We start from the raw sequence: 27,743 nt of genomic DNA, 5'->3' as shown, positions 1-27,743 counted from the left end.
ATTAGGAGATCCCCTTTAAACCTGACGCGTGTACTTTCTTCTCGAAAGTTCTACAACCTCACCACCTTGGATCTCTCTCGGTCGGCGGTTCCCTTCCCTTCCTCTCTTCTCTAATCCGCTACAGAGGCAAGGAAAAGCTCATCTATTCGACGATCACACCGCCAAAATTAGAGAAGACGAGAGGAGAAGGAAGAGAGAGAGCTGCCATCAAAGAGCGGAGAAGAGGAGGAAGGTGAGCAGCAGTGACATGGGAGTCGATTACTACAAGATCCTCCAGGTCGACAGGGGCGCCAATGATGACGACCTCAAGAAGGCCTATCGGAAGCTCGCCATGAAGTGGCACCCGGACAAGAACCCCAACAATAAGAAGGAGGCGGAGGCCAAGTTCAAGCAGATCTCCGAGGCTTATGAGGTAATTCCGACTGTATTCCTTCGTTTGCGAATAAATCCGCTTCGTAATTTGTCACAAGACCGGTTTATTTTTATCAGTCTTTGGCAGAACCCACGTAGTAAATTCTTCAAAGATCACTTTTTAAGCCATCCTTTGCGCTTTTCTAGGTTCTGAGTGATGCCCAGAAGCGTGCAGTCTATGACCAGTACGGGGAGGAGGGTCTAAAGGGTCAGGTTCCTCCTCCCGGGTACGGGGGAGCCGGCGGTGGGACCACTTTTTTCTCTGGCGGGGGCGGGAATGGACCCACAACGTTCCGATTCAATCCGAGGAGCGCCGACGATATATTTGCAGAGTTTTTCGGTTTTTCGAGCCCATTTGGGGGCATGGGTGGACGTGGTGGGGGAATGAGAGGTGGATCAAGGTTCCCGGGTGGGATGTTTGGTGATGACGTCTTCGGGTCAGGGTCAGCGTATGGCGGAGAGGGGTCAGTTAACTCGCAGAGGCCCCAGAAGGCGGCAGCCATCGAGAACCGGCTGCCGTGTAGCCTAGAGGACTTGTACAAAGGGACCACCAAGAAGATGAAGATCTCGAGGGAGATTGCCGATGCCAGTGGGTGAGAGTCCCTCTTCTGTTAATTCTGCTGAATTAATTGCTAAAGATTGATTTCTGGCCCCTGTTTATCTTTTGTCATTGTTCTAGTAAATCTTAGGTACTTTGTGTGCATTGCAGATATATTATGGCTAAGTTTAAGAGGGAGCACTTATATTGTGTTATTTAGTTGACTACTAGTAGGAAGCAAGTATTTATGCCTGTTGTGAGTAAAAGTTGCTGCTTCTGTGATAGGTTCATGTTGTCTTACTTGATGGCAAGGAAATATAAGATACAACCGTAGTTCTTTGCTTCAAGTAAATTATAGGTGGTTTTCCAGTTACCAGTAGAAGTGGTTGAGAATAAGTTTTGTCTTGTTAAGATAGATTAGATAGTCTAGTTTCATCTCATCCTGAGAGGTATGGCATATTTGATTACCGTATGAAGTGCGAAGGCTACAGCTTAATTATACTTGTAAGCTTGTCTAATTTAAAGTTTATAGAATGCATTAAGCTTTCCTTGGGTGGTTGAGGAAGAGGCTTAGTCTTAGAAATGGTTGGAGAAAAGGAGACAAATGGCAGAAATTCATTTAGTTCCTACAGAAATTTCAATTTGTTGGATGGAATATTACTTTTTTCTAGTTATTGTCTGCGATATCACTAGTTGCAGCAAAGATGCCTTTTTTATGAACAATATACAGCAAAAGACCCTGGTATAGCCTCTCTTGCTAGCCACTATTATTGAAACTTACATAATGTATTATCAAATGATGTTAAAAGTTCTTAATTAAGTATTTCAAAAGAAATGTTAATAGTTTAGGTTGTTTCTAGGTGCAAGTTTTTTCAGAATGCTATCCTTTCAGCTTTTCATGTGCAGGGGAACAATTTAGTGAAAAAAAAGAGTAATTTCAGATGGACTTGTTTTCACTTTTGATGGATGTAAGGGCCACAAATCAAATTATTGCAGAAATGAATTTCTATAATTGTGCTGTTTGGGGCCAATCCTATAACTCAAGTTTGTAAATCATCAACAATGTCGAGCTTGACAATGGCTTGAGTGCATCGAGGTGTCAAAAATGATTATATCTTGCTACTCTGTTTTCGATTAACTTAGTCTATACCTCTGATTTTAACAGTTATTCAAGTTCATGAGGTTCTTGCCTATTTGGGGTCTACTGTGGAGAAATGTACATGACCTTACTCTCATTTTTTAAGGAGATTATTTTGAAGACTTGAACATACGACCTCTTAGATCAAGGGGCAGGCCTCACAGTCATACAAAGTGATGAGCTCATATCAAATTCCTAAGTGTCCAAAATGTTATACTTGGCTATGGCTTGAGAGAAGTACTTATCATTATTTTGATGCATGTATATATCTTATATAATAATAGTTGGGTGGCAAACCTAAAACTGTTTACTGAACCATATAGCTGACCAAACCTGATTTAATTGACCCAACTAAACTGATTTAATTGTTCCTTACTGTATCCAGCTTAAAATAAGTAAATAACCCTATCGTCCCAGATTTTACTGGATCTAACTGCTGTCTTGATCGAATTAAGCCAGTCCTAGTCAGAATTGATATACTCAATCCATTGTAACAAATAGTTAAGTACGAGAATCTTCATCACTGTGTTGACTCTTAACAACCAAAATTTGGTGTGAACTAAATCGACTGAAATGTAGTGTGGTACACCTTAGGTTCAAACAGTTCTACAAGCTTTGTGGCTCCAGTAGAAGGAAAAACTAGATCTCATATGTTTCTTACATAGATATTTTCTTTTATTTTACCTGGGTAGTGTTTCCTCCAATAACGATTGCTAAAGAAAAGATTTGTGTGCTGCCTAACATTGTATATGCCAGTTGGAAGTCTCATGCTAGTAGGAGAATGATATCAACAATAGCTATATCGTGCCACCATCAGCATGGCACGGCACTCTTGGTGTGCTAGTGGGATGCCCATTGCGACTAGCACGCATTTAACATATTTTTAATAAAAATTTTATGATATTTAGATATGTTTTTAGATTTCGGTATGTCAATTTGGTTTTAGTTTAAATATATGTATTGAAATCTATATTATAGTATTTTATCTTTAGATTATTTTTATAAATGACATATTTTATTAAAGATAAAGCAATAGTTAACTAAAACATTATTCAACATATAATAAGATTAAATACATTCATTAAAATAAATATTAATGATTAAATGCTCTATAATATAATTGAATATATAATAACATTCAACACATAATATTAATTGATAATAATTTAATAATTAAAACTAATATCTAGTTAAATGTAAAATGATAAGGAAAATTAAACACTTCATTTGATGATGAACAATGGAAAAAAGAAAATTTAAAAAAAAAAAATTTACATCAGCACGGAGATCGGCGCGCAACCGTGACGGCACAGGAGGCACACCCCGTGTTAGGTGGGCAGCACAAGGCGTGCTGACCGGCAAGAACATCCTTAGATAATTTCCAAAACTTGCGGGGTGTCGCATGGTGCATACTTGTCCACTCTTTTGCTGTACGGTGTGTGCTGTTCACTGACTGCAGGGATTAGGACTTAGAATTCCAACCACAAAATGAGAAGAATAACACACTTAAAACTAAGTCCAAGTCTGAAGTAAATCTGATAAGTATGAATCTCAATTGAACTACTGTTGCAACTGGGCTTTTGATCGTAATAACTTGGTTAAAAGAGCTGGTTGTCAACCTTTTCCCTCACAGAATTGTATGTGGGCATTCAGGTGAACTTAATAGCTGATTTTATAATATTCAGCTGTTTTTGTCTTGTTCTTACTTTGTTTTTCTGTGTTTTGTTATTCATCTGGTTGTCTTTAACAGGAGAACTATGCCGGTAGAGGAAATTCTGACGATTGATATCAAGCCTGGCTGGAAGAAGGGAACTAAAATCACTTTTCCAGAAAAGGGAAATGAAGCTCCGAACATAATTCCTGCAGATATTGTATTCATTATTGATGAGAAGCCACATGATGTATTCACAAGAGAAGGGAATGATCTGATCATTACGCAAAATATCTCTTTGGTTGAAGCCTTAACTGGCTACACTGTCCATTTGACTATGCTGGATGGCCAGAATCTGACTATCCCTATAAATTCAATAATTCATCCTGGATATGAGGAGGTTGTCCGGCGAGAGGGCATGCCGATACCGAAAGATCCTTCCAAGAGGGGTAACCTACGAATCAAATTCAACATCAAATTCCCTTCAAGGCTGACACCTGATCAGAAAGCTGGGATTAAAAGACTCCTGAGTTCTTAGAGCGTCTCCAACTCTCCATGCATTTAAATACGCACAGAAGTTAGTTGTGAATATATTTTGTTATCTATACTTCAGACTGCTCAACAGATCAATGTGCTGGTAATGTAGTCCATATTTTTTCTTGAAAATCTTATCTAGGTTTTGCATTATATAGTACAATAATAAGGTATAGTTAGCCAGCTATGCCATACTGGTTGTCTCTGGATGGAAGAATAGACTCACAACTTGCGATTAGGATTTGTTTTTATTCAGCTTTAGATCCACTAATGTATATATTTTTGTACATGCTGAGCCCGTTGAAGCAAACAGCAGGCTCACCAGGTGTCCTGGTTGAATTATTGCTTTCTATTACAGGAAGTTTTTATCATCTTTGGGAACGTTTGATGCCTCTTTGCTTGTTTTTCTGCTTGCTGAAATCTGCAAATATATTTCTAGAGTACTGTATTCGACTTTCTTCTTTTAGCGTACCTTATATGCTAGCATGGTGGATTTGAGGAGGTATCCAGGGGCTGTTTGGTCGCTAGTATCAAAGCTGCTTCAGATGGAATGTATAGGATTAAAACGTTGCATCTTATAAGAGTTTTTGACCAAACTAGTTCTGTTTTAAAATTTCTTTTTATTAAAATGAATTACCCCTTTTAACTTATAAATATTTATAAATCTCTTTAATTTAGTCTTTCAATTGAAGGTAAAACAGATCTGACGACAAAAACACTGATCAGATTAATGTTTTTATTAGAACCACAGTATATTTGATCCTATTTAATAATAAATTTAAATAATAGTATATTTTGGTAAAACAAAATATAAAATGGGTCGAGTTTGGTCAAAAACTCGAGAATGAACTATTAACTATGCACACTTTGCATTGACACTATTCCTAGTTATCTATCAGACCCGGGCAGAGGCTCTTTGTCGTCATCGATTTCTGAGTCTCGTCGTCCACCCTGACATAGTATTTGGACCCTGACATAGTGTTTGGACCCAGACAGACTAAAGTAGCAAGACTTTTTAATGAACAGCAGAAGGCAGGTAAGAAGTTAAAACTATACAGACTGGTTGTTAAAGAATCTTCTTGGTTGTTCACGTCTACCTTCAGCAATAAGAACCTAAATAATTTAATGTTTACTTGAGATAAAATAAGATCCTAAATATCACAATAAAGAAGCAAAAGAAAGTATAATGTTGCATGCTAATATGATTAACGACAACTCATCAGTAGGTATCTTTATTACATGCCAAAAACTAAATCATACCTCTTTGTATGTTGATTGTCTAAAACGATTCCTTTAGCTGGCATGGGAATAAGTTGCTGAGAATTACAGCACTGTAGAAAATGGAGATATTCAAATAAATAAATAGTGAAACAACTTCATGCTTCCACAATTGCAAGAAGAAAGGTCTGCGACATTGTACTCTTCATTTTTATTCTACATATATACCCTGCGACTCGCCATGAAGCTTCTTCGCAATAAACAATTATTACAGTTGTACAAATTGTCGACAGACTCTAGTCCAAATGAAAGAACAGCAGAGTAAATGAGAGAAATGGGAGGTAACACAAAGTGAGATTCAATTGGTTTACACCCATGCATAGTTTTCTTTTCCATGCTATTGGCTTCTGGAAGAACATACAAAATCTACCATGACATCTGACCTCTCTCGCCGCAGCTTCCCGTTCATGCAGTTTTTGCTTTCTGCACAAAATTATAAGAAACAGTGAGTTTACGTAGACTTATAGTTCTAGATTAGAAAGTACGACTCCAACCAAAGTCAAGTGAAAGAACTTCCATAGGACATAACCCAGTTCATTGGTTCTTCTTTTTTCCATTAAAATGTAATTTCAAAAGGTAGATTTATTGTTAAGTATTTCAATATTGTGAGTACTCAGTCAACAGTTTAATAATAAAATAAATCAGTTACTTATAGAAACGATGCAAAGGAGTTGAACATAATTGAACCGTTGATTTTATAATTCATCCACTCTCATGTTGTTTCTAGATTTTCTAGATGCTTGATTCTCGAACTTACCCTTTTTTCCTCTTCCATTTGGGCTTTAATGTATGAGTAGATAGCAACTCCTGCAATCGCAATGCAGGTACCAATACCTGTTTGTGTTGAGATCTTGTTACCTGCCAGAGAAAGAACAATCAGAAATCGTTAGAATCAAAGGACATAAAATATATACGTGAGAACAATATTTCAAGGTAAACCATTTACATTTAGAATGCTAACACCTACCAAATATTATAATTGAGAAGCCGATCACAAAGACACGCTTCAACACATTCCCAACTGCATGGGTGAGGGGAGCCACACGCTCCAAGGTGTTCGTTGCCAACTGTATTATCCATGGACGTTATCAAAATTGTGTAGTGGCAATCTAAATAAGGTTAATGCAAATGACCTTGATGAAAACATAACAAGCTACATATTTCCATCTAAGATGCAGAACAATTCTAATAGCATCTAAAAGGGAAGACATCATCTATTCATGTATTATTGATTTACATCTACAGTAGGACAGTAACTAAGGATAAGATATCCATACTAGAGTAGTCAAGGAAGGACTTGATTATTATATCAAGTAGAAAGACAAATAACATCTTTGCCGCATAGGCTAATTTAATAAATGGAGCAAGAATTTGTATCCAAGGAAATATCTTGAGAATTCAGTTTTTAGAGTTTAACTTTAGGCTTCATAAAGTAGGTTAAACGTGTCCTAACATAGTTATATGCTCATGACCTCTTAGAAGATAGTTGTAGGAAGTAGGAACTATGTAATCAGATGGCATAACAAATGAGAAAGTCAAAGTAGAGCATGATCCTACTTATGTAACACACTGGAGTTCAAGACAATGAACCAAGCTGGTTCATAATTTAAAATACAGCTTTCAGTACACTAAAATTGAAAGCCCCCAAAGCACCCTGATTGTACCCTTTATAGGGATGCTTTGCAGACAAAATGCTATTTTACTTATCCATCTTATTAACAACCCAAACAACTTGAATTATTAAAACCTCTCATAATCATAAATTTTACTACCTTTTGATGTTTATTGCCTACAAATACACAGATTTCACGTGACCATTATTAGAAAAACCAAAACAATTGGATGCTTGTGGTGACCATGAATTGAGAGAATTAGTAGACACTTGAAACGACTACAGAGTTGCACAAGTACCTGATTGTAGAGGTGATAGAACATTCCCACCCAGAACAGATCTGTGATGAACTTTTGTAATCCTACTTTGGCAATCGCATCCTTGAAGCCAAACTGCATCAGCTGGGGTCCCTCAATCTGTGAATTAGAAGCAAACACAATAAGTTTAGAGGAGAAGATATAGTGGTTCTGGATATTTTTCATGTGATTTTACAAACTTCAGAGAACTCCAGAAAGTTTGCATAAGTAAGCAATCCTCTGTGGTAACTTAAGAGAAAAAAAAAATTAAGCTCCCACTATTCTTTGTTACAAATTTATATGCTTAAAAGACTTCAGAAAGCTTGCAGACGAACGGAATATGCAAAACTTTTAGTTACGTTTGCAAAAAATGTAAGTTTGAACTACTCTTCTAGACCAGTGCAAATAAGATTCCTACTCCATAGTAGAGATATGTACTTATAGAGTATCAATCACATTCCAATTTAATATCTAATTAAGATGGATATGGATCTCAAGAGTCTTTCTTTAATGGTGGCAAATAGAGGTCACACCATAAACCAATAAATATATCACAAGAAGCTTGTGGATGTAGATTAGGTTATATTATTGACACGGTCTAAACTAGAGAGCTTTTACCTGGATACATATTTAACAAAATGTTGTAAATTAAATGATATACAAACTTGACTTGAGAAAACATCTGACAAAACATTTCTTGCCTACACGGGAGTTAAAAGATTTAGAATTGATAACTATCATAATTTGATTATAATAAAAGTAAGAACACAGTGACTAGCATATAGTTTATAGTAATAAAAGGAAAAAGAAGAGATCATGTCGAGGCTAACTGGTAATACCCATTTCACATCAATGAGGAGCTGATTTATAAATATCATAATTGACATGTAAACAGTTCAGAGATAATTTTGAAGAAAACATAAATGCTATTACAATGGCAGCCAATCAGGCAAATACTTACAAGGATTGCAGGGGGAATGCAAACGAAGAGAGCAATAATTGAAATGTATGCATATACATTGGTACTGTCCATGTCAGTCTGCAATGATCAAATGAGTCCTCTTAGTGAAGGAACAAAGGGAAATAAGAAATGTGCATGACAGAGGGGAGCGGGAGCAAACCATTGCTTTCTTAGAGTAGATACTCCTGTAAGTGAAGGAGATGTTAGAAATCATGGCACTAATGAAGCCAACCCAGTTAAAAGACAGTTCCGTGAGGGATGCCATTGAGACACCTGAAAATTTCCATATCAATGTATTAAAATAGAGAATAATTTGGTAGACTTCTGGTAAAAAAGAGAACTATAATCATTTTCTCCAGCTCTATATTTTTAACTTTAAGATCCTTTCATATGACCCTAGTGACACGCAGCACTATAGACTTTGAGAAGAATATTATGATTCTTTCTTAGTCAAATTTATACCTTTTACCAATGACTTGGTCAAGTTTTAAGACTTTGACCAAGTAGTCAGTGAAAAACGATGTAAATACTGAATAGGCTAACATTTCTTTTCAGCACCAGATTCTCAATATGCTATAATAAATTTATTACCAAGCACAACTGGAGCTAGAGATAACCACAGCGTCAGGGGAATTTGTTGTCCAAGGATGAACTGCGAAGCTGCCGCATTGAAGAAGGGCTCCAAGGCTGACATGGAAGTATGAGAAATGTAAACAACTTAATCAAACTAGTAGAAGAAAGATAAGTTAAGAAGTAACTATAGCATAAAAGCCTTAGATGAAAGTACCTTTGATTGTGTGGGTGAATGAGACTGCAACGGCAGCAAAAGATACATTGCTGGTCACATGACCTAGGGCATGGCATACTGCAACTGGAACAAGCAGCTTCAGGATATTTGAATCGATGGGCTGCAAGAATATCAACTCTACTCACAATATATTCTACACTCTCAGCAAGTAATCACATATAATGAACAAAACTAGGTATGGTATGGGCTTGCTCAAGGCTTGACAAATAAGCAAAGCAAAAGCTTCCAGTCATCTTAGCTCAGTACTGCATCTGTTGACATGAAACCAAAGGGCGAATCTAATCATATATCTATTAATCCATCATAGTACATATTATGCCTTGTTGACACGGGCTTTAGCAATGACCATTTAATTTGACAGAGTACACATATAAGAGGACTTATCTATATTGCGTGAAAGAACTCTCCATATTTTGAAAAAAAAACATTCAAATGCTATTTATCCAACTCTTTACTTTACGTAAAATGACATAGCCGCCGCTGGTTAAAGGTGCAATTAGTTGGAAAGAGCATCCAATGTATCTAAGTAGTTGGCTCTAAATAAATTAAAGCAGTGGCCGTGTCGCAAGTTCCACAGGCATTATGTGACTAACGTCATCTGGAAAACCGAAAGCTGTCTTTCAGGTTTAGATACCCTTAAACTCACGGTTTGTTTGTGGTCCTGAACCGGCCTAACCACCTGATCCACCCACTCCATGCTTTACACGTGGCAAACGACCAACCGCAGTATGTTCTAATAAAAGTAAAACGAATAGATAAACATATCCTTATTTTATGGTAACAGCATGGCTCCTCATCCACTTCGCTGCCAATGGCATATTGCCACGTGTCAAACAAAAGAAAAACATTATCTTACCACGAAAAAGACTATTTTTAAAACTGCATTAACAAAATATAGAGTTTAGGGAGTAGGGTAGAAAATTATAAAGAACTTCAATTGGGTATCGTGCAACGGGGTCCGGGAGGTAAAACTTACTGCGCGCTTCGGTAGTCCCACCGCCCAGCTCACTAAGCAATAGACCACCCCGACGAACAAGTGGATGACCGACACGAAGCTGCCACAGGAAAGCGGTTAGTCCACCGCGGTTCTACGAATCATTAACTTGTATTCTTGTGGGACATTGCCAAAAAATCACACGTGCCAACTTACTAGGGGTAAGGAAAGTAGTTGTAGATCTTCTTGTTGAGGATGTTAAATATCACGTTCAAGAAGTACCTGCAATGCAAGGCACAACGGTAATTGTCGACAGTAGAGGTAAGTTTACCGGATCTTTACTGGAGCAGTAACCTTACCACATGAAGAAGAAGAAGCCGGTGACCAGAGCAGGGTACTTCGCTGCGAAGCCCACAGGACCCACCTTCGCTTCCCTGAAAAGGAAACCGAGTCCGAAACTTAGCGCAAAAAATCTAATCCTTTTGCTAAATGAGGAAGGAAATGGGAGGCACATGAGGCGGGGGGTGGGGGCGAGTCGAACCGGGCCGGAGTGGTCCGGTCCGGTTCGACCGGCCGAGTCGCCACGGAGGAGACGGACCTCACCCGGCGGAATCGCTCCCTTCGGCTGGCGACGATGAGGCGGCGGCGGGGACGAGGCGGACGAGATCCCGTCTTCCGGCGGCGAGCCTCGCCGCCGGCGAAGCGGCGGCCGTCCGCTCGAGGAGAAGCGCGGGCCGGAGCTGCCGGCCACAGATTAGATTTCCGCCGTCGGAGACGGGGTAGGATGGGAGACGGGAGGTGGAGAAGGAAGCGACGGCCGGCGCCGGACGCTGGCGGAGGCGAAGGCGTAGGAGGCCGGAGATGCCGCCGCCGGTGCCTGAGAGGGTTCCCGCCGACGCCATCGCTAGCTTAGGGTTTGGAGTCGATCGAGAGAGAGAGAGAGAGAGAGAGAGAGAGAGAGAGTGAGGAGTCTTCGATGAGTTATTGGGGGGAAACGGAGGAGATTGGGGTATGGGAATATAGGATGTAGTAGAGGATCTTTGTTATCGTGCGCCGGGAATTTGGTATCCTGCGCCTATTGGCGGGCTACTTTGGTGACGATAGAAACGGTTTTATCCTACGCATTGACGCCAATGTACGGTAGAGATGGATGAAAACGCTGTTTCCGTAGAGCGGACGGCTGATCTGAGTCCAGCATAGAAAAAGTTATGCGGGCACTCATAATCACATTAACTTTTTTTTTTTTTTTTTTGTTTCCATTTCTTTGGTATGGTATCAATAATACGGGTTAAATAATACGGAACCAATCTCATTTGGATACAAAGATCTAAATGGGCCTTATCACATGAGCCACATAAAAAGTCTTCAATCTCTGCCCATCTTCTATCATTCTATAATAAGAAGAAGAAAAAAAAATTAATTTAAAATATAAAATTAATAGCATTAATGCTTTCCTGCAATAGGAGATTGTTGGGTTGAGCGGCAGAAGAAATTAGGACTGTGTCTATATACAATGGTCATGTCTAATTTATTTATTTATTGAAAAAAATTAGAATTTATGTTTAAAATAAATAAAAAGATAAATGATTCAATAAGAATTCATTCCTAACTGAACGATTGTGATAAATTAACTAGAAGTACCGGTCATTTTTCTAAATTATAAGGATAAATTAATCATATTTTATTTCTCTCTTAGTTATTTATTTTTTATAAAATATAAAAATAATAATAAATGAGTAGAAATTGACACTCCTATTATTAAGGAAACAGTTATAAGGATAAGCAATAAGAAAATACTTAAATTCTAATTTTTTATCAATTAATTTAGTCACATATGTAAAATATCTTATATACACTTTAATTTATCGATAAAAAATATTTTATAACTAATTGATTATTATCGAATTGCTCAAATAAAAAATAGGTATAAGAAGAAAAAGGAAGGTGCGAGAATAGCAACTAATAATTGATTTTGTTTTCTCTTTATTTATTTATTTATTTATTGAGAAAAAAAAGAAGATGGAAATTGGTGTGGGGCAGCTCCTAATCCTATTCCTCTTATCTGGAAGGAAAACGAGAGGTGTTTGGAAGCGCGCCAATCTTGTCCAGTGGATGGGTTTTGTGTTGGCTTCTCTTATCTCTTTGTCCGCAAGAATAAGCCAATAAGGATTGGGGATGGGCGAGTCCACTATAATAAAAAGGACTTGAAAAAGAGAGTGGGTTAGCCTTGTCTTTTACTCTATCAATGTTGTTACAATCACCTTCAACGAGTCCATTCTTGGTCGGCGCCGAAGGCAATGCTTGTCAATTTACCTAACAAAAATGAAGCTCCACCTTCCATCTATTCACCATTAGATATTTTCCCAATTCTACCCAATGCCTAATTGGAATTTATGTAGGTTTAATTTTATCTAGACATTCTTAACTATAGCTTATTTTCGCATAAATTCTCTTAATTATTTTGTGTGTGTCATTTTGACCTCGTCAACTATGTAATATCTCGGCATTACGAAAAATATTAAATTATTATTTTTTTCTTAATTTTTTTCTTTCAAATAAAGATAAAAATTACCTAGGTTTTATATAATTAGACATGTCAACGTGTTAAGAGTAAAATTATTCTTTTTTTTTTTAATTGATGACAAGTCTATAGATTATCACACATATAATGTTTCCACGAAAATTCTAGGAAATATTAACCCCAATATCCATCTAAAATGTTGAACGTATTGGCTATGCTCAATTATTGGGCTAAATCCTTGCTTTGCATAATTATTATTTTAAGCCAAGTTGGATATTCGATATTATAATAAAAATAACAACGAAAAGCTAAAAGAGTCATTTGCACTCCAAAGTCAAAACCAAAATAATTTTCATTTATTTTATATTTTATTCCCATAACCACTCAAGCCTAGTTTGCTATCTAAGAATTCCATAAATATAATTAAAGAAAAAAAAGAATTTTACAAATTATATTTTATATTTTATCTATCTTATGATTCACACTTTGTCTTTTAAAAATTTGTAATCCGACATTTTATTTTCTCTATATTTTTTATTTAACATTTTAGATTAACTATATCTAAATAATATAAAGGAAGATTCTTTTATAATACAATGAATAATTTATAGATTATCTAAATTACTTTATCTCCTTCTATCTCATATTTTCTATCATCTTCATTGCTTCATCATGCTAAGCCTACAATGGGAGGAGGTGGTAGAAAAAAAAAATAAAGGTGGGAAGTGGGTAGAGAGGAGGAGAGGAAAGGATGATGATATTTTAGTAATTTAATTGATGACAGTTAGTTAAAATAATATTATGATGTTAAAAAAATTATAGAAAAAAATAAGGGGTCAGTTATAAGTTTCTTAAATACAAGATATAAATTATAAAATAAGCAAAATAATAGAGTATTATTTATAAAATTCCTTTTAAAAAAGGAATATGCAAATACAATAGGTGATATATAATTGGATTCCGTTAAAGTAATAAATCGTAGCGCCATTATAATCCACAAGTGTAATGCATTATATGGTGGGTTTGTAAATAATTATTTGACTTAATAATAATTACTATATTCTCATGTATTAAGCCCAAATAATCATTACTATATTCTTATATATTATAAATAAAATAAAAACTATGATTTTGCAAAAATAGAGAATTATTTTAGGTTTTTTTTGACCCCGTTCATAAGTAGGGGTATCAAAATAACGAGCGGCTTGAGCTTGGCTCGACTGAAACTCGGGCTCGGCTTGATAGACTCACTATTAAACCTAAAGTGTAAATCCCTAAACCTTAATTCTTCCAAATTCTCAAATCTCAATTCACACAGTCATGCTCTCCTCAAATCGCCGCTTCATCCTTCTCTTCCAATCGTTAGCAAGCTCAACAAGCCTCCTCCTCCTCCTTCTCCACCGTTGGCCTCCTCCTACATCGGCCTTCTCCTCCTTCTCCACCATCGGCAAGCTTGACAATCCTCCTCCTCCTCCTCCTACAACTATCGACAAGCTCGACAAGCCTCCTCTTTCTCGACCGTCAACAAGCTTGGCCTCCTTTGATCCTCCTTCGGTCCTCCTCCTCCTCCTCCAATTGTCGGTAAGCCTCCTCTGCCTTTTCCACCGTCAATAAGCTCGACCTCCTCCAGTCCTCCTCCTCCAACCGTTGGCAAGCCTCCTTCTCCCTTGGGACTTTCAATTTGATTGACTTTTGATCTAATTACACATGTTAAGTTTTTAAACTTTAGCTTAATAGGTTGTGGCTTGATTTAGGCTCGGTCCGGCTTGGCTTAAATAAAGCTTGATAATAAGCTCATTTCAAGCTCGAGCTCGACATGAGCTCTGTTTGGCTCGGCTCAAGCTCAACTCAAATTGAGCTGAGTCGAGCTTGAGCACAGTTAGAAGATTCGAAATTAATTCTAAATCAAGCCTAAACCGGAGCTGGCTCACTCAGGCTTGGTTCATTTACACCCTTAAAAATTTTCTTCATTTTTCTCTCCATTCCAATAAAGAATTTTCTCCTCTATATTTTCTTCTCTTCCTCTTTCTCCTCCATCTTTTTTTTTGTTTTATTCTCTCATCAAATCTCTCGCTTGGTTCTTTGGTGGGAGTCGATCTGTGCACCCAAACCTTCTACTTTTTTTCTTGCTTTGCTATAGATTTATTATAAGTTGGTGATAGGGGCCTTTAATTGCTGGATTGCAATGGCTGCAGACTAATTTAAAACTTTTATGTCTGCGAATCTATCATGGTCATGCTTTCTTTACTATATTTTATCTATGTTATTGGACTTAATAAGTTGTTTTCTTTGTGCCAGTGTTTATTGTAGCTGAGACTTGTATCAAAAAAACTATCACTTAATTCCTTCTCTTATTTTGTATATCAGATTATAATCATTGTATCAATGAAACTTACTCTCTATATGCCTTATCTCAACAACAAAAAAAACCTTTCTGCTCCTCTTTTTCTATGCAACACTTGATCATTCCTAACAATGTGAATTAATTAGTTCCTCAACTTTTCCACCTCTTTGTCACAATAAGATTCTTCCAATAAGAAGGGATCAACCTTGTTGCCAGGACATGACAAATTGGCCATACTCTGGTTAGCATTTAGAGAGCAAACAGGAGATAATTCCAAAGCCGTTAAGAGTTATAAGAGACTTTCTTACAGAAACTAAGCATAGACTAGATATTCCAGTCTCTGATATTGATTTATACCCTCTCTGACTCTTAAGATGAATGCAATTTCATGAGCATATATATATATATATATTCATTCTCAAATAGAGTGCAAAGAATTCTCTAAAATTAATTGATTCTATTACACACATCATATACATGTACTCATAGTATTCATTTATGATAAAAATTTATTAGAGATGTGTATGTCCTTAGCCAAAAGAGGAATCGATATATTCTTACAGGACTTTAGACCCTTATGCTGACAAAGGATTTAGACTATATTTCCCTCTTTAAGCTTATGTGTATTAAGTATGTAAGATTTTAGATCTTAATAAATTATTTCCCTACATGCAATCTCCTAAAAATAAAAAATTAGAACAGCATAATGGAATTCATGTGCATGGATATTCTCGGACCCGAGCCGAGTTGAAAAATTAAATTAAAATCTAGCTCATTTATCTTAGTGAGCTATGTCAATTTTCAAGAATTACATTGTAACACATATTTTCATCCGTTTCCTTTTAAATTACCCATATCTCACCCCTTTAGTATCATCTTCCAGAATAGACAATAATAGTTATGAATTTGTTGGTCTGATGGGATTTGGTATTTGGATATAATTTGTGTTCTGGAAGTTTAATTTGATCCTATTTTGTTAGGCTTTGGTTCATCATCATCAAGCTATTTTAATGGTTTAATCTTATTCTACATTTGATATTTGTTAGCAAATAGAGAGATTTTTTTTTATAAATAATAAAAAGGGAGAATTTTATTTATATTATATTTAAAATAAAATAAAGGGTGTTATTTGTAACTTTCTCTATCATTAATCTTTAGCAAATAGCAACAATACATTATGTGGAGGCTTTGCTATTATTTCTTTCAGAAGAGTTGATACCATATTGGGTCAGTAAGACAGAAAGAAAAAGAAAAGAAAAAAGAAAACCTATTTTTAAGCCCAAGACCAAGACCGAGCCCAAGACCAAGCTCAAGCCCAAGACCAAGCCCAAGCCCAAGCCCGAGCACGAGCCCTCCTCACGTGGTCACTAATTTTTCTCGTGCTTTCTTTAATATTGCCAATGTCTCTCACTTCTTTTCTTTTCTTGAACCGGAGGATTCCTTTCATTCCCTCCTCGGTGCCAAAAACCCTCCAATGTCACCTCCTCCTCTCCTCCTCTACTCTCCTCCTCTCCCTCGTCTCATCCCCTCGCCCCTCTTCTCCCCTCCGTCGTCATACTCCTTCCCATCCTTTCAATCCCCGATCCCTCTCCTCCACTGCCGCCGCCCTCGCCCTCGCCCTCGCCGCCGTTGCTTCCTCTCCTCCGCTATCCCCGCCGCCGACCATCACCTTCTCCAGGCACTCGTGAGCTCATCGGATAATTCCCATCTCCCCGCCGTCCGCTCCTACGAGGGCGACCTCTCCTGCCTCACCCTCACCGGCGCCGTCTCCTACGACCAGGCGCTCACCGCAGCCGCCGCGGACGGCGGATCCGCCGCGGAAGAGCACCTCTCCTCCGGCGCCTCTGCCATGGTCGTCGAGACCGTCTTCCCCGGGAGTCCTGACGAGCACAGCACTGTTTCTACCAGGCTTGTCAGTTCTTGATTCCTACCGTTCTCAATCAGAATTTAGTTTTCAGTTCAATGTCGCGTTAAAAGTTGCTTCTTTCGCAGTTTCTGCCAGCCAAGAATGTGAAAGAGAAGGCTAAGCAGCTAAGAAATACTTTTTCTGCTGATTTTCTATCAGAAAATTCTACCATGTCGAAGAACATACTCGCGATGACCTTCAGACAAGTCGTGCTGGAGAATCTATGGAGCTTTAGCCTCGTCCTGTTCTGCCCAGGGACGAAGAGGGACATGAATGATCTCACTAAACCAAGAGAGGTGTTTAATTAGATTCTCTAGGTTTATGTCTATACTACTCTTTCTTCTTTAGTTAGGTTGCATTAATATGCCGACACGTTATTCAATTAGCAGGCTGTAACAAAATTTAGTGTTAGCTCGTCAGATGAAAGGTTCCTCTCCTCACTCGCTGAAGCTGTTTGTTCCTGTGTTATTGAGAATACCCAAAAGTCTCACCTTGGAAAATTGGGCGGCCTGGCATCAAATAATGCGTTTGGTTGGTTTCAGAAGCCTCAAAGTATCTGCTCGGCTGATTCTTCCATCTTTATAACTAGATTGTCTGAAGGTGAGATAGTGAAGAATGCAAGGAAGCAGATGCAGAATTTTAATCTTCTGCAGGGGAATTCTTCAGAAGGAGATAGGAAGTTAAAGCATAGGTGGTGGCTGCCGCCTAATTCTAAGAGGCTGGAGAAACTGGGGGGCCCTGGATTTGTTGATTGGACAAATGAGTTCATTACTGCTTACAGGCTGCAAATTGACGCCAATATATATAACGATGCAAAGCTTGAAGGGTGGCAGGAAGTGAATGAGAATAGGTGGGAAGTTCTTTTAACCCACTTCCAAATGGTATACTAATTCTTTCCTCGAACTTGTGGTTCAGTGTTCTAGTTCCTGTAAATTTTAATTTTATGCAGCTTATATGATTTCTGCTGAGCCTTAGATAACTGGTACATCATGCTATTCACCTAGTCTATCCCATTAGATCAATAAAGGTAACAGTTTTTCTGCTATTTTCTGATTGTTTCAGGTTTAACCCTTCCTAATGATCCTCAAGATACATGAGGCATAGCTGTTGTCTGAAAGAGTGAGAAAGATGAGACCTTTTTGATTTAGGGGTTTTCTTCTTCTTTAAGTCACACTTTGGTCAAAAAGAAATCTGTTAAAAACTTCTACATGCTTCAGTCCCAATTAATATCATATTGCTTATTTTATTAATATTGGGTGGTTGTTCACTGTATTGATAAGATTCCTCGATTATCCTAGAGGTATTAACCCTTGTATTCCGTTGTTGACATGTATCATGCTATATAAACACTTGAGGATACCTCTTCTTATTTAAATTTTACTCTTGCAATTCTGATGTTGATTTTGGCTGCAAAAAGATATAAATGAGGTACAAAGGATAATTCCTTAGATTAGATGGAGCTTCCTGTGTAAACTAGGTTTGATGGATATGACAATTCCAGATTCTCGTGTATCCTGGTGTCATGTCTGCCACTTTTATGTTGAATCTCTGTGCTACTGTAAGTTTTTTAAATTGTTTACAGAGATTGGCAATTATGTGCTAGTAGTTATACTGCATTCTTTTCTAACATAATAAACAAATTTAGGTCATCAGATATTGTATTCTTAAGCATTTTGTTGATCAAATGATAGTGTTCCTTTTAGAATCAGGTTTTTAGTGAAGATAGTTCGAAAAATGTTCCACAAGCCTGCTTTGACTATCCAATCATATCTAATTGCAGGTGGAATTGGGTAACATTCTTGACATGTATTATGAAGATCGATATACACTGCCAGAGAAACAACTTTCATGTGGCTTGATTTCAGAATCATTGAACATCACAAAGAGTAATGTAGGTTCACACCTTTATTTAAGCTATTTGCTAAGCAAATTTTATTTACTGCACTAATCCAAGAAAGCTCGAACCTTTATGTTTATTTTCTTTAGTTGTTAGTAGAGGTGTAAATGACCCGAGCTTGAGCGAATTGGGCCTAACTCGACTCGGCTCGATTCAAGCTGGAAAAGTTTAGGTCGGCTCGACTTCATCCCCAACTCGATGAAGCTCGAGTCGAGCTTGACAGCTCGACTACTACTTCCTTCATTGTTGGCCTTTCTTCTCCACTGATACTTAAGCACGCAATTGCTAGCTTGGCAAATTTTTTAATTAACTTCATGTCTTCTTCAATTATAATTTGATTGTCTAGAAGTTCATGGAGCCGATCCGCTTTCATGGCAGATATGAAATTTGATGAGAGGCTTCTCTCTTTCTCAGGTGCTGCAAAACTAAATAAGCTGAAATAGAGTACCATTAGGGACAAAATCATAGACCAACATGGGGGCTTCTAGCTCCAAGCAACAACTGAGAAGCTTGACCACATTCCTTAGGGAGGGTTTGGGCGGGGCATCGATGAGGTGGCGGAGGAGGGAGAGGGCCTCGATGATGGTAGGAAGAGCTTGCTGGAGGGTTCAGCCCGGTCCCTCGTCTACGCCCTCTGGTTCCTCTTCTAAGCAAAGCCTTGGGTTGGAGTTGAGGAAGCGAAGGGTTCGGTCCTCACCGGTGATGGAGAGAGCTTGCCGGAGAGCAGAGTGGCAGAGGGTTCGACTGGAGGAGTCTTTGGTTCTTCACAGAGCTCTCCATCCTCAATTGAAAAAAACAGTCACACTCATTTCCGCCGCGACCCCGCAAAAACCCTCGTCGAAACCCTAGCCCTACCCTTGGTACCGCTCTAGGCTCAACCTCCAAACTTTGACAAAGGGACGGAGGGAGAGAAGAGGAGCGGCTCCGGTGAGGATGACAATGGTTGAAAACAAAGAACTTAAGATTTGGGAAAGAGCCTTTATATATATATAATGCTACAGTATCGAGCCTAATTAAGCCGAGCTCGAGCAAGCTAGCTCCAGCTCGGCTCGGCTTTTTTGACAGCCCTAATTGTTAGTATATCTACAAAGAATTGGGAGCATGAAATTTAAGAAATATTAATATTATATTATTATTTTTACTTAAATAATCTTTAAAGAGAATTGTCGAATACTATCTCAAGCATTTAACTTGTTTATCATATATTTGCCAATAATAGAAGTTGTTGGATTAAATTAAGATTTATTAAATTAAAAAATGAAGAGTAAAAAGAGGATGAAAAATCTCAACTACCTCTAAGTATGCTTATCCTCCTCCCACATTTTTGTAGGAGGTTGCAACAAACTAAGTAAATTAAAATAAAAATAATAATTATAAAAAGAGTATCTATTACATCTCTCTATTATCTCCCCCCTATTTTCGATTATATATCAACATAAGGAGTATGAGTTCATAGCCGGTCCGTCGAGTTGTGCCCTCGCCGGACCGTAGAAGTTCTACGACTTAGGTTGGACCTTGGGACACACCATGACGAACCGTCCTGCATGAGAGAGCAAATGTTTTCTTTAGGGAAGTGAATGCCATGCCTTATAGGCTAGACAATTTTAGTTCTTTTTACTTTATTTTTCTACAGCTTAGTCATATCTCCTATTAGTCTAATTTATTCTCTAAGAGATTAGTCTATGTTACTATATCCTCGATTCACATACATATTGGTTGTCTAATTTAATTATGTATATATGTTAAATAGTGATTATCTCGTAAAACTTTCCGATAGAAGTTACTCCAAAGAACATGCAATCCTAATCAATGAGAATTAATCTTCCTTTCTCGCAGAGTTCCCTTCTGAAGACAATTTTTGCTATCTTAGCTGGTGGCTGCATCGTTGTTCTTGTTGGTATTGTTGCTCAAGTATGTTGGCCAAACCTTCTCAAGGACAAAAAGGCTTCAGAAGGAAATACTTTTGTTTCATCATCTGAAAGTTATTGCTGCCATCTCCATTCTATTGATGCTGTTGAGGTATGTTATGGATCCTACTAAAAATTTTATATTATAAATCTTCTAGTTTGTCTAGAACAAAATACTTGTCCTCTTTTAAGAAGCTCAATGAAATTGTCTATTCTTTTGAAGTTAAAAATATAATGAGAGTAACTTTAAAATAGTAACTTAAGTAGGAGAAACTGAGAAAGGTTTATGTACAGAGAAACCCACAGTCAATTTAACAAGGAGGTCTTAAACTCTATGTGATTAGTCAAAGTGAGATTGGCTTTACAGTAAAATAGTTCAAGTAGGATAAAGATTGTGTACAAGAAGACTACCTGTAGATTAAACAACAAGGCCTTAGACTCTATATAGTAGGTGAATCTGCTGAGAAAGCCTATTGCAGGTTCTTTGGGTGCATAAGCTGAAGATGATCTGTTAATTACTTTTAGGAGAGCTGTTTCCTCTCCATTAGTAGCTTGATCATGGTAGCTTTCGTTCTTCAAAAATGGTGTAATGCTTTAGCCATTTTGACAACTCTAGTTTGGTTTTTGACTATTTTGTTTTTTTTTTCTTTCTTATGTGAAAAAGCCAGAACATGATGTACAATTCAAAAATAATTATCAAAATTTAGAAATGATAATGAAAGATCAGGATTTACTACTACTTTAGGCTGGTGAAAACATCATTAAATGATTAAAAATCACATATAACTTCTAGGTAAACCGTGCAAACACAGGTGGTCATTACAATTATCATTGCATTGAATGAAGAAACTACTGCTAAGCTGGGTGATAATGAGGTGGTCCGGTGTATCTAAATAATAAATATCAATGTCATCATCTCGGGCATATCATATAAAGAGTCTAATGATTGTTGCGCTATTCTATTTCCACCAATTGTCAATCTTCAAAATGTTGATTTTGGTCTTGGGGATATGAAGTGTATCACTGTCTTGGCTGTCTCACTCTTTGTTTTGTCTGTTTTCGTCTTGGTACTTTTTGTTCATAATATATAAAATGCTCAATACAATTGATATAAAATTTGAAAAATGTCAAAAAGTCAGAAATGACTTCTTTTGTTTAAGTTCTCAACAAGATAATGGTAGTTTGTGATTATAGGATTTTTAGTGAAGATCCATCAACACCACATTGTTCTTTGTCAACAACATTAAATTAATTGCATGTAACATGGTTCAAAGTTTTGATAGAAGCTGATTTGTTTCAGTCGACTGAGACGGTCTTTGGACCAAGATAAAATCTTCTATCTTGCTGATTTCAATCGAAATCTGTATGGTTGATGACCAAGAGGTAGATCATTTATCATACATTAACAAACTAAAGGGTAATATGATCAATTCTCTAACATAAAACATGTATTTCAGGATGAACCTTTACTCCAGATAAGGAAAAGAACTAGATAGCTAAAGTTTACTTCATTCTAGTTATAGAAGCCAACTGAATCCAGTCACCTTTTCTGTAAAATTGTTCCTCATCTATTAAGCTATGTAGTCCTTTTATTAAATGTACATATTCTAGATGACTTGTTTAGCTGTTCTGAAGCTTAGCATATTTTCTTAATGACTCAGAGAGGGTAATCTTTGATGTGATAATCTTTCCTCGGCAGTTAGAAGCTTTTTGCATATCTGTTGTCAAGAAGATACAAGATGCACTCGGCTGGCCTGGTGAAATAACCGCTGATGCCAACATTGGTGCCTGGATTGGAGTTCTTCCTGGTTACTTGAAAAACAAGAATCTGGTGGTGCACTCTGCTTCTGGTGACAGAGAAGAAGATAACTCTTCTAGTGGAGAAAATATAATCCATGCTGAATTACCTACTAGTACAGCTTCTCATCTGATAACCGACAATTCAGATACTCAAACAAATTTACTGGACATTGCTAGTTTTCAGGTATTTTGATCACAAACCATTTTAATTTCTTCAAACAAGTAACTCTATCTCTTCAAACATTGTCATTTACAAATGTGCCGAAACTTTACCATAGATTGATCTTATTCTTAATTGTCATTTTCTAGTCCAGTAACATTAATAGTTTGGCTCCCATGAGTCATGATGCAACTGGAAGGAAGATGTTTGAAGTTAAATCAAAATAATTTCTGATGTGCTTAGCATAATTGTTATTAGAAGTTTATAATTAAGCAAATTTACTTTTTATTATAACGCTAAATATTGTTTGATATGGATTAATAGGATAAGTATTAACATAAGGTAGCCATTAAATGACTTAAGGCATGAAAGTGCAAAATATTCAACTTTTTAATATACAAGGATATCTTTAAGGGAAAAATTCTAACTCCTATAGCTTAGCCAAGATTAAAGGCTTCTCACTGAACTTTTGTGACACTGAATCCTCTTATAGTTTTCATCCGTCTGTAATTGTCTTACAGTTGTTAATTTTAATATTTTATTGCAAACATATCGAGATGCCCTATTTGATTTATAATAATCCATCAGAAATTTTTTTTTTGGTGAAAATCTATGGCTTTTGCACTTCTTTCACCCAAATTCTACTCATTTCTAAATTTTGGAGATTGCAAATATCTCAAAAAGAGAAATGATAAAGCGTACAAATGTCACGACTTAAAAAGGGAGTCATGACTGGTCATGTATCTCAATACACTTGAGATACACGAAGCCTTAACAAAATTGGGTTAATCCAAACCTAATGCTTGGGGTGGGCTGTAATTGGCTTGCAGTCCATTCAAGCCAATTCATGGGATGGGTCTAAGGCCTAAAACCCAATAATTCGCGGGCTGAGCTATGGTTAGCTCATAGTCAACCCAAACCTAATGAGTGGTTTGGGTTTAAGACCCAAACCCACAATATTCATGGATTGGGCTGTGGGTTAGCCTGCGGCCAATGAACTAATAATTCGGTTGGGTCCTTTGGATTCGAAATCCAGGCCCGAACCCACAAATAAAAGAATAGGGCGAGCTTGGTTAAATCTGAGCTCACCATTCTCGATGAGTCCACCGGCGATGGTTGCAGAAGATTGCCGGCAATCCCTGTTGTCTGTAGTTTGTCGACAGCACCGACATCTTCCTCGTGGCCTCAATGACCCAGACGAGGAGAGGATAGATCGGTCATGGTGATCGGCGGTGCGAGGGACCCAAACATGGTCGATGATGATCCGAGCCATGAGGGCTCCAAAGGAAGGCATCTACGGCTCGAGGTGAACGACATGAAGCTTTGGTACATGAGAGGCAGCGACTTGAAGTCGTAGGCTGGCTAGATCTGCCGATAAAGCTGCAAGCACAATGAATTTAGGTACTTATAATCTAACTTATTCAACTTTAATTAAATTTGTGAAAGTGGGAGAGGATTGACCGATGAGTTGTGTGGTGGTCTCTGATTACTCCGGCAGTTTGATTCCACGACGTGACTCCGACGAGAAGAAAAGAAGAAGAAGAAAAGAGGGAGAAAAGGGGCTGAGGTGAATAAAAAGAAAAAAGGATTTAGGTTTGAGGTTTTTTTTTTTTTAAATTTATAGGGAGCGACCGAATTGAATTCAAAGTGGCCAAAAATTCCGTGGCCACTACTCTCGTCGCATAATGATGAAGGAGAGGGCACATGCACCCACTCTCTTTTTTTTTCAGTTCATACGACAATTGTCAAAAACTTACAACTTTGACAAAAAATAACTCTCGCTGTTATCTTTGGGCCAAATTTACAAGGAAGTAAAATATATTTTTTCCTATCTTTAATCAAGTAAAAGTATTTGTTAGCTGTTATTTAACTTTACAATTTTTACTTTCTGAAAATAAAAATGTTGTGATTAGTGATGCTTGGTTCCATCGTATTTCCTTTTTCCATTCTATCACTTGGGTAAAAGAGATTGAATATGTTTTCATATAAGCTAATTAAAACTCATCGTGGTATATAAGTTATATTTTGTCAAAAGTTGGGTATAAAATGCCTTAAAAATGAGCTTGCTATTTTAGAAGTTAGCTTAGAAATTGGTTAAGCATGCATCCATGGCATATTATTCATTTGTCTTTCTGTACAAAAATTCACTTCCTCAAGCTCTTATGATTGGTAACAATATTTTTAAAGATCATTGTACATACTACTAGTTATTTACTTACAGAAATATGACAAGTTATGATTAATAGTACTTGAATCCATGATTTAACATTTGTCCAACCTATCACTAGGATACAAGGGGAGACAACAGCTACATTGGAATTAATCAAACAATCTATGGAATAAAGTTTATTAAGTATATCACATTTTTTTTCAAAAAATTTATTGACAAGTTCATAGAAATAAGAAAACATGCTTTGGGTCTGTAGTTCAACAATCCAACTATTACTTTAGCTTGCTACTATTTTATTCAAGTATAGAGGATATTCTACTCTTCATTCAATTAGCTCACTGAGTACTTGTTTTCTTCTAGGTGGTATTGTCAGGAGATGGTAAGATAGTAGGTTTTCAGCCAACAAGCCGCACGGCTGTCAATCATTGGGGATCCAATCCCCTAGCAAAGATTTTATATGATGGGCAAAAGCTTTCTCCTGGTTTGTTCTGTGTTTATAATTGCAATATTATTTTCTGTTAAAATGTGAAATTCTTCAAATATTTTCAAACTGGATTTTTGCAGGTCTTTTGGAGCCAAAACTTAATATTCCCCTTCCAAGTGGGGTGATTCTGATTGAACTTCTCATGTCTGTAAATTCCGAATCCTCTTTTGCACTGGCAAGGCCAGTCCAGCAGATTCACTAAGTGATTATCTTATAGTGAGTTCCTTTTCTAGTAGAATACTTCCTATTTGGGTCTTCCGGCTAAGATTCCTTTACTGCATCAGTATCTTTTACTCTCAGCTATTAGTTCCTTCTTTTATTAATTTTTGCTGCTGCTTTATGCCATCACATATACCTTGCAGGAATCACATACTATTATAAATCGAGGCATTACAGACCGAAAGAAACATTGTGGTTCGTAAGTTATGATCTGCTGTCTGTAATCGAAAGGAGAAACCTCACAAACGAATTGTTTCTTCAGCTGACTCCTCAATGTGTAGCAGCTTGCTGTCGTTCTAATGATGTTTGAAGTTCATGAGATGAGCAGGGTGGACATCAGACTGCCAGGATCAAGAAGCTGGATTAACAGTGATGCACAATTGTTCTTATTTTCATTTGGCATGATCCTGAAAAATCTGGACCATCATTTGGGTTCTGGTTCTCAAAAAGACAAACCACACAAAGCGGGAAACACCTATTATATAGATGGGATGGAGTGTCAGTTTATCTCCTATACAAAGCGACGTAAAGGTGATTACAGATTTATCAGTTTGGCTCAGATGATACAAAGTTATTGGCTTTCCTTTACTTGTAACTTTTACTATTTAATTCCACGATATATTTTTTAGATCAATTGTACTTTCATCGTGGACTTAGCTCATTAACTCATTCCACCATACAATTTAAATCTTACAATTGTCATGAACCGTGAGCTCGACTAGACATTTTTGTAGAAAATATATATTCAAACAGTTCTAAGAGTGAGATATCCAATCTCCATTATGTCCTGAGATGGTGTAGCCGTGCTGAATACAACAAAATAAAGAAAGATTGGCCATTTGACTTGATGATCCATGTGATATGTAATCTAGTTTTAGAGAGTGGAAGTGTAGAAAAGATGTATAAAGTTTTAGTTGCCTTTTTTTTTTTCCTTTTTTTTTTTTTGAGAGAGCCCTGAGGCACATAATTCATTCAAACTTTAAACAAGGCTTAATGCACAACAGGAGGAGACTCTTTGACACTTGATTATAATGTTTAGCTTGACAATGAAAACTAAAGCCTCGTTCACTTGTAGAATAAGGATGGAATAAGCATAAGTATAAGTATTCTAATTTTTAATACCAAAAGAAGAGATTAATAGTAGTATAAGTTATTGTAATTTTTAGTTCAATACTAGTATAAGGTGTAATAATTATATTTGATGTGATATAATGTTGGTATTAAAATAAGGTAATTGTATTAGGAATTGGTGATGTTTTAAACCCAATGACGAAAATATTCATGTGATACACTTAGTTAGGATCTTTTCTTATTGCATTAAGTGTTTATTTTTATTAAAATAAAATTCATGTAGGTTGCGTTTGAACGCAGGAGGGGTTGCGTTCGAACGCCCTTGCGAACGCCTGCATTAGATTTGTAAATATAGAGAACGCATATTGTGTATTGTGCGTTCGAACGTAGTCGGGCGAGTTCGAACGCCTACATCGCGTTCGCACATCCAGAGATGGAGCTTTTTGAGTGCGTTCGAACGCGATCGGGCGCGTTCGAACGCGATCGACGAGAAAGTTCTAGAATTAGGGTTTCATATTGTTTTAGAACTTGTTGACTAGCCTATATATATGTAGATGATAGCCAAATTTATTATGCAATTAGATTATTAATTTTTTTTGCCTCCTATCATCTCTCTAATCGCGCTCTCTCCTCCCTTCTCACCATTTTTCCACTTCTACTGTTGACAAGGTTTCTCCTAACTTCTAACCTCCCTCGATTGTCGAGCCATCCCTATTCTTTGGGATCTCGACCACTTCTTTTTCTTCGTCTACTTCCCTTAATCACATTCACAATCCACCCTCATCTCCATACCTATCCATAACCCTAACATCCACTCCACCTGTCACCATCACCATCACCCACGTTATTCCGTGTTTTTGTCCTTGCTATAGTTCGAATCTATGAAAGGCATAAATACAAAAATTGTACATCAAGTTACAGATCTAATCAAATTGGTTTCGTAATTTTTTAACTACCGTAAAATACCTGACGAATATTTTCTTAAGGTTGCGCAGACTGATTCCTGTAATACATTCAGATCTTGAAGGAATCGTTGTGTACCCTATCTTTGGTTCCAGACCTTAACAAATTGGTATCAGAGCTTATCATTGTGACTATATGTT

At 37.2% G+C, this 27,743-nt stretch overlaps 3 protein-coding genes across 5 annotated transcripts; 2 read left to right on the top strand and 1 right to left on the bottom strand.

The window, feature by feature from the left end:
• Positions 1 to 17: 17 nt before the first annotated feature.
• Positions 18 to 4,653, top strand: LOC140793198 (uncharacterized). Its single transcript, XM_073144554.1, has 3 exons — positions 18 to 412; positions 559 to 1,004; positions 3,838 to 4,653. The coding sequence occupies exons 1-3, from the start codon at positions 248 to 250 to the stop codon at positions 4,274 to 4,276; spliced, it is 1,050 nt and encodes a 349-aa protein (XP_073000655.1). The 5' UTR covers positions 18 to 247; the 3' UTR covers positions 4,277 to 4,653.
• Positions 4,654 to 5,635: 982 nt separating this feature from the next.
• On the bottom strand, positions 5,636 to 11,232 carry LOC140802706 (triose phosphate/phosphate translocator TPT, chloroplastic). Of its 2 annotated transcripts, none has more exons than XM_073158258.1 (12): positions 10,765 to 11,232; positions 10,521 to 10,595; positions 10,378 to 10,443; positions 10,204 to 10,282; positions 9,207 to 9,327; positions 9,011 to 9,106; positions 8,580 to 8,692; positions 8,420 to 8,497; positions 7,462 to 7,578; positions 6,518 to 6,617; positions 6,308 to 6,408; positions 5,636 to 5,973 (listed from the first exon to the last, which is right to left on the bottom strand). In XM_073158258.1, the coding sequence occupies exons 1-12, from the start codon at positions 11,061 to 11,063 to the stop codon at positions 5,956 to 5,958; spliced, it is 1,263 nt and encodes a 420-aa protein (XP_073014359.1). In that variant the 5' UTR covers positions 11,064 to 11,232; the 3' UTR covers positions 5,636 to 5,955. The 2 variants fall into 2 exon arrangements, with proteins under 2 accessions (XP_073014359.1, XP_073014360.1); XM_073158259.1 differs by having other exon boundaries at positions 10,760 to 10,817.
• A 5,226-nt stretch (positions 11,233 to 16,458) lies between these two features.
• Positions 16,459 to 26,417, top strand: LOC140780682 (uncharacterized). Of its 2 annotated transcripts, XM_073126383.1 has the most exons (9): positions 16,459 to 16,938; positions 17,019 to 17,228; positions 17,322 to 17,813; positions 18,713 to 18,823; positions 20,666 to 20,848; positions 22,436 to 22,720; positions 25,227 to 25,347; positions 25,431 to 25,566; positions 25,713 to 26,417. In XM_073126383.1, the coding sequence occupies exons 1-8, from the start codon at positions 16,501 to 16,503 to the stop codon at positions 25,550 to 25,552; spliced, it is 1,962 nt and encodes a 653-aa protein (XP_072982484.1). In that variant the 5' UTR covers positions 16,459 to 16,500; the 3' UTR covers positions 25,553 to 25,566; positions 25,713 to 26,417. The 2 variants fall into 2 exon arrangements, with proteins under 2 accessions (XP_072982484.1, XP_072982485.1); XM_073126384.1 differs by lacking the exon at positions 18,713 to 18,823 and having other exon boundaries at positions 16,463 to 16,938.
• The last annotated feature ends 1,326 nt before the right edge of the window (positions 26,418 to 27,743 follow it).

This window comes from Typha latifolia, chromosome 1, assembly GCF_019914945.1.
Source record: "Typha latifolia isolate L0001 chromosome 1, TyphaL0001v2, whole genome shotgun sequence".
In the NCBI taxonomy this organism is placed as follows: Eukaryota; Viridiplantae; Streptophyta; class Magnoliopsida; order Poales; family Typhaceae; genus Typha; species Typha latifolia.
The sequence above is the reverse complement of the archived record's forward strand: the minus strand, read 5'-3'. Positions and strand labels throughout refer to the sequence as shown.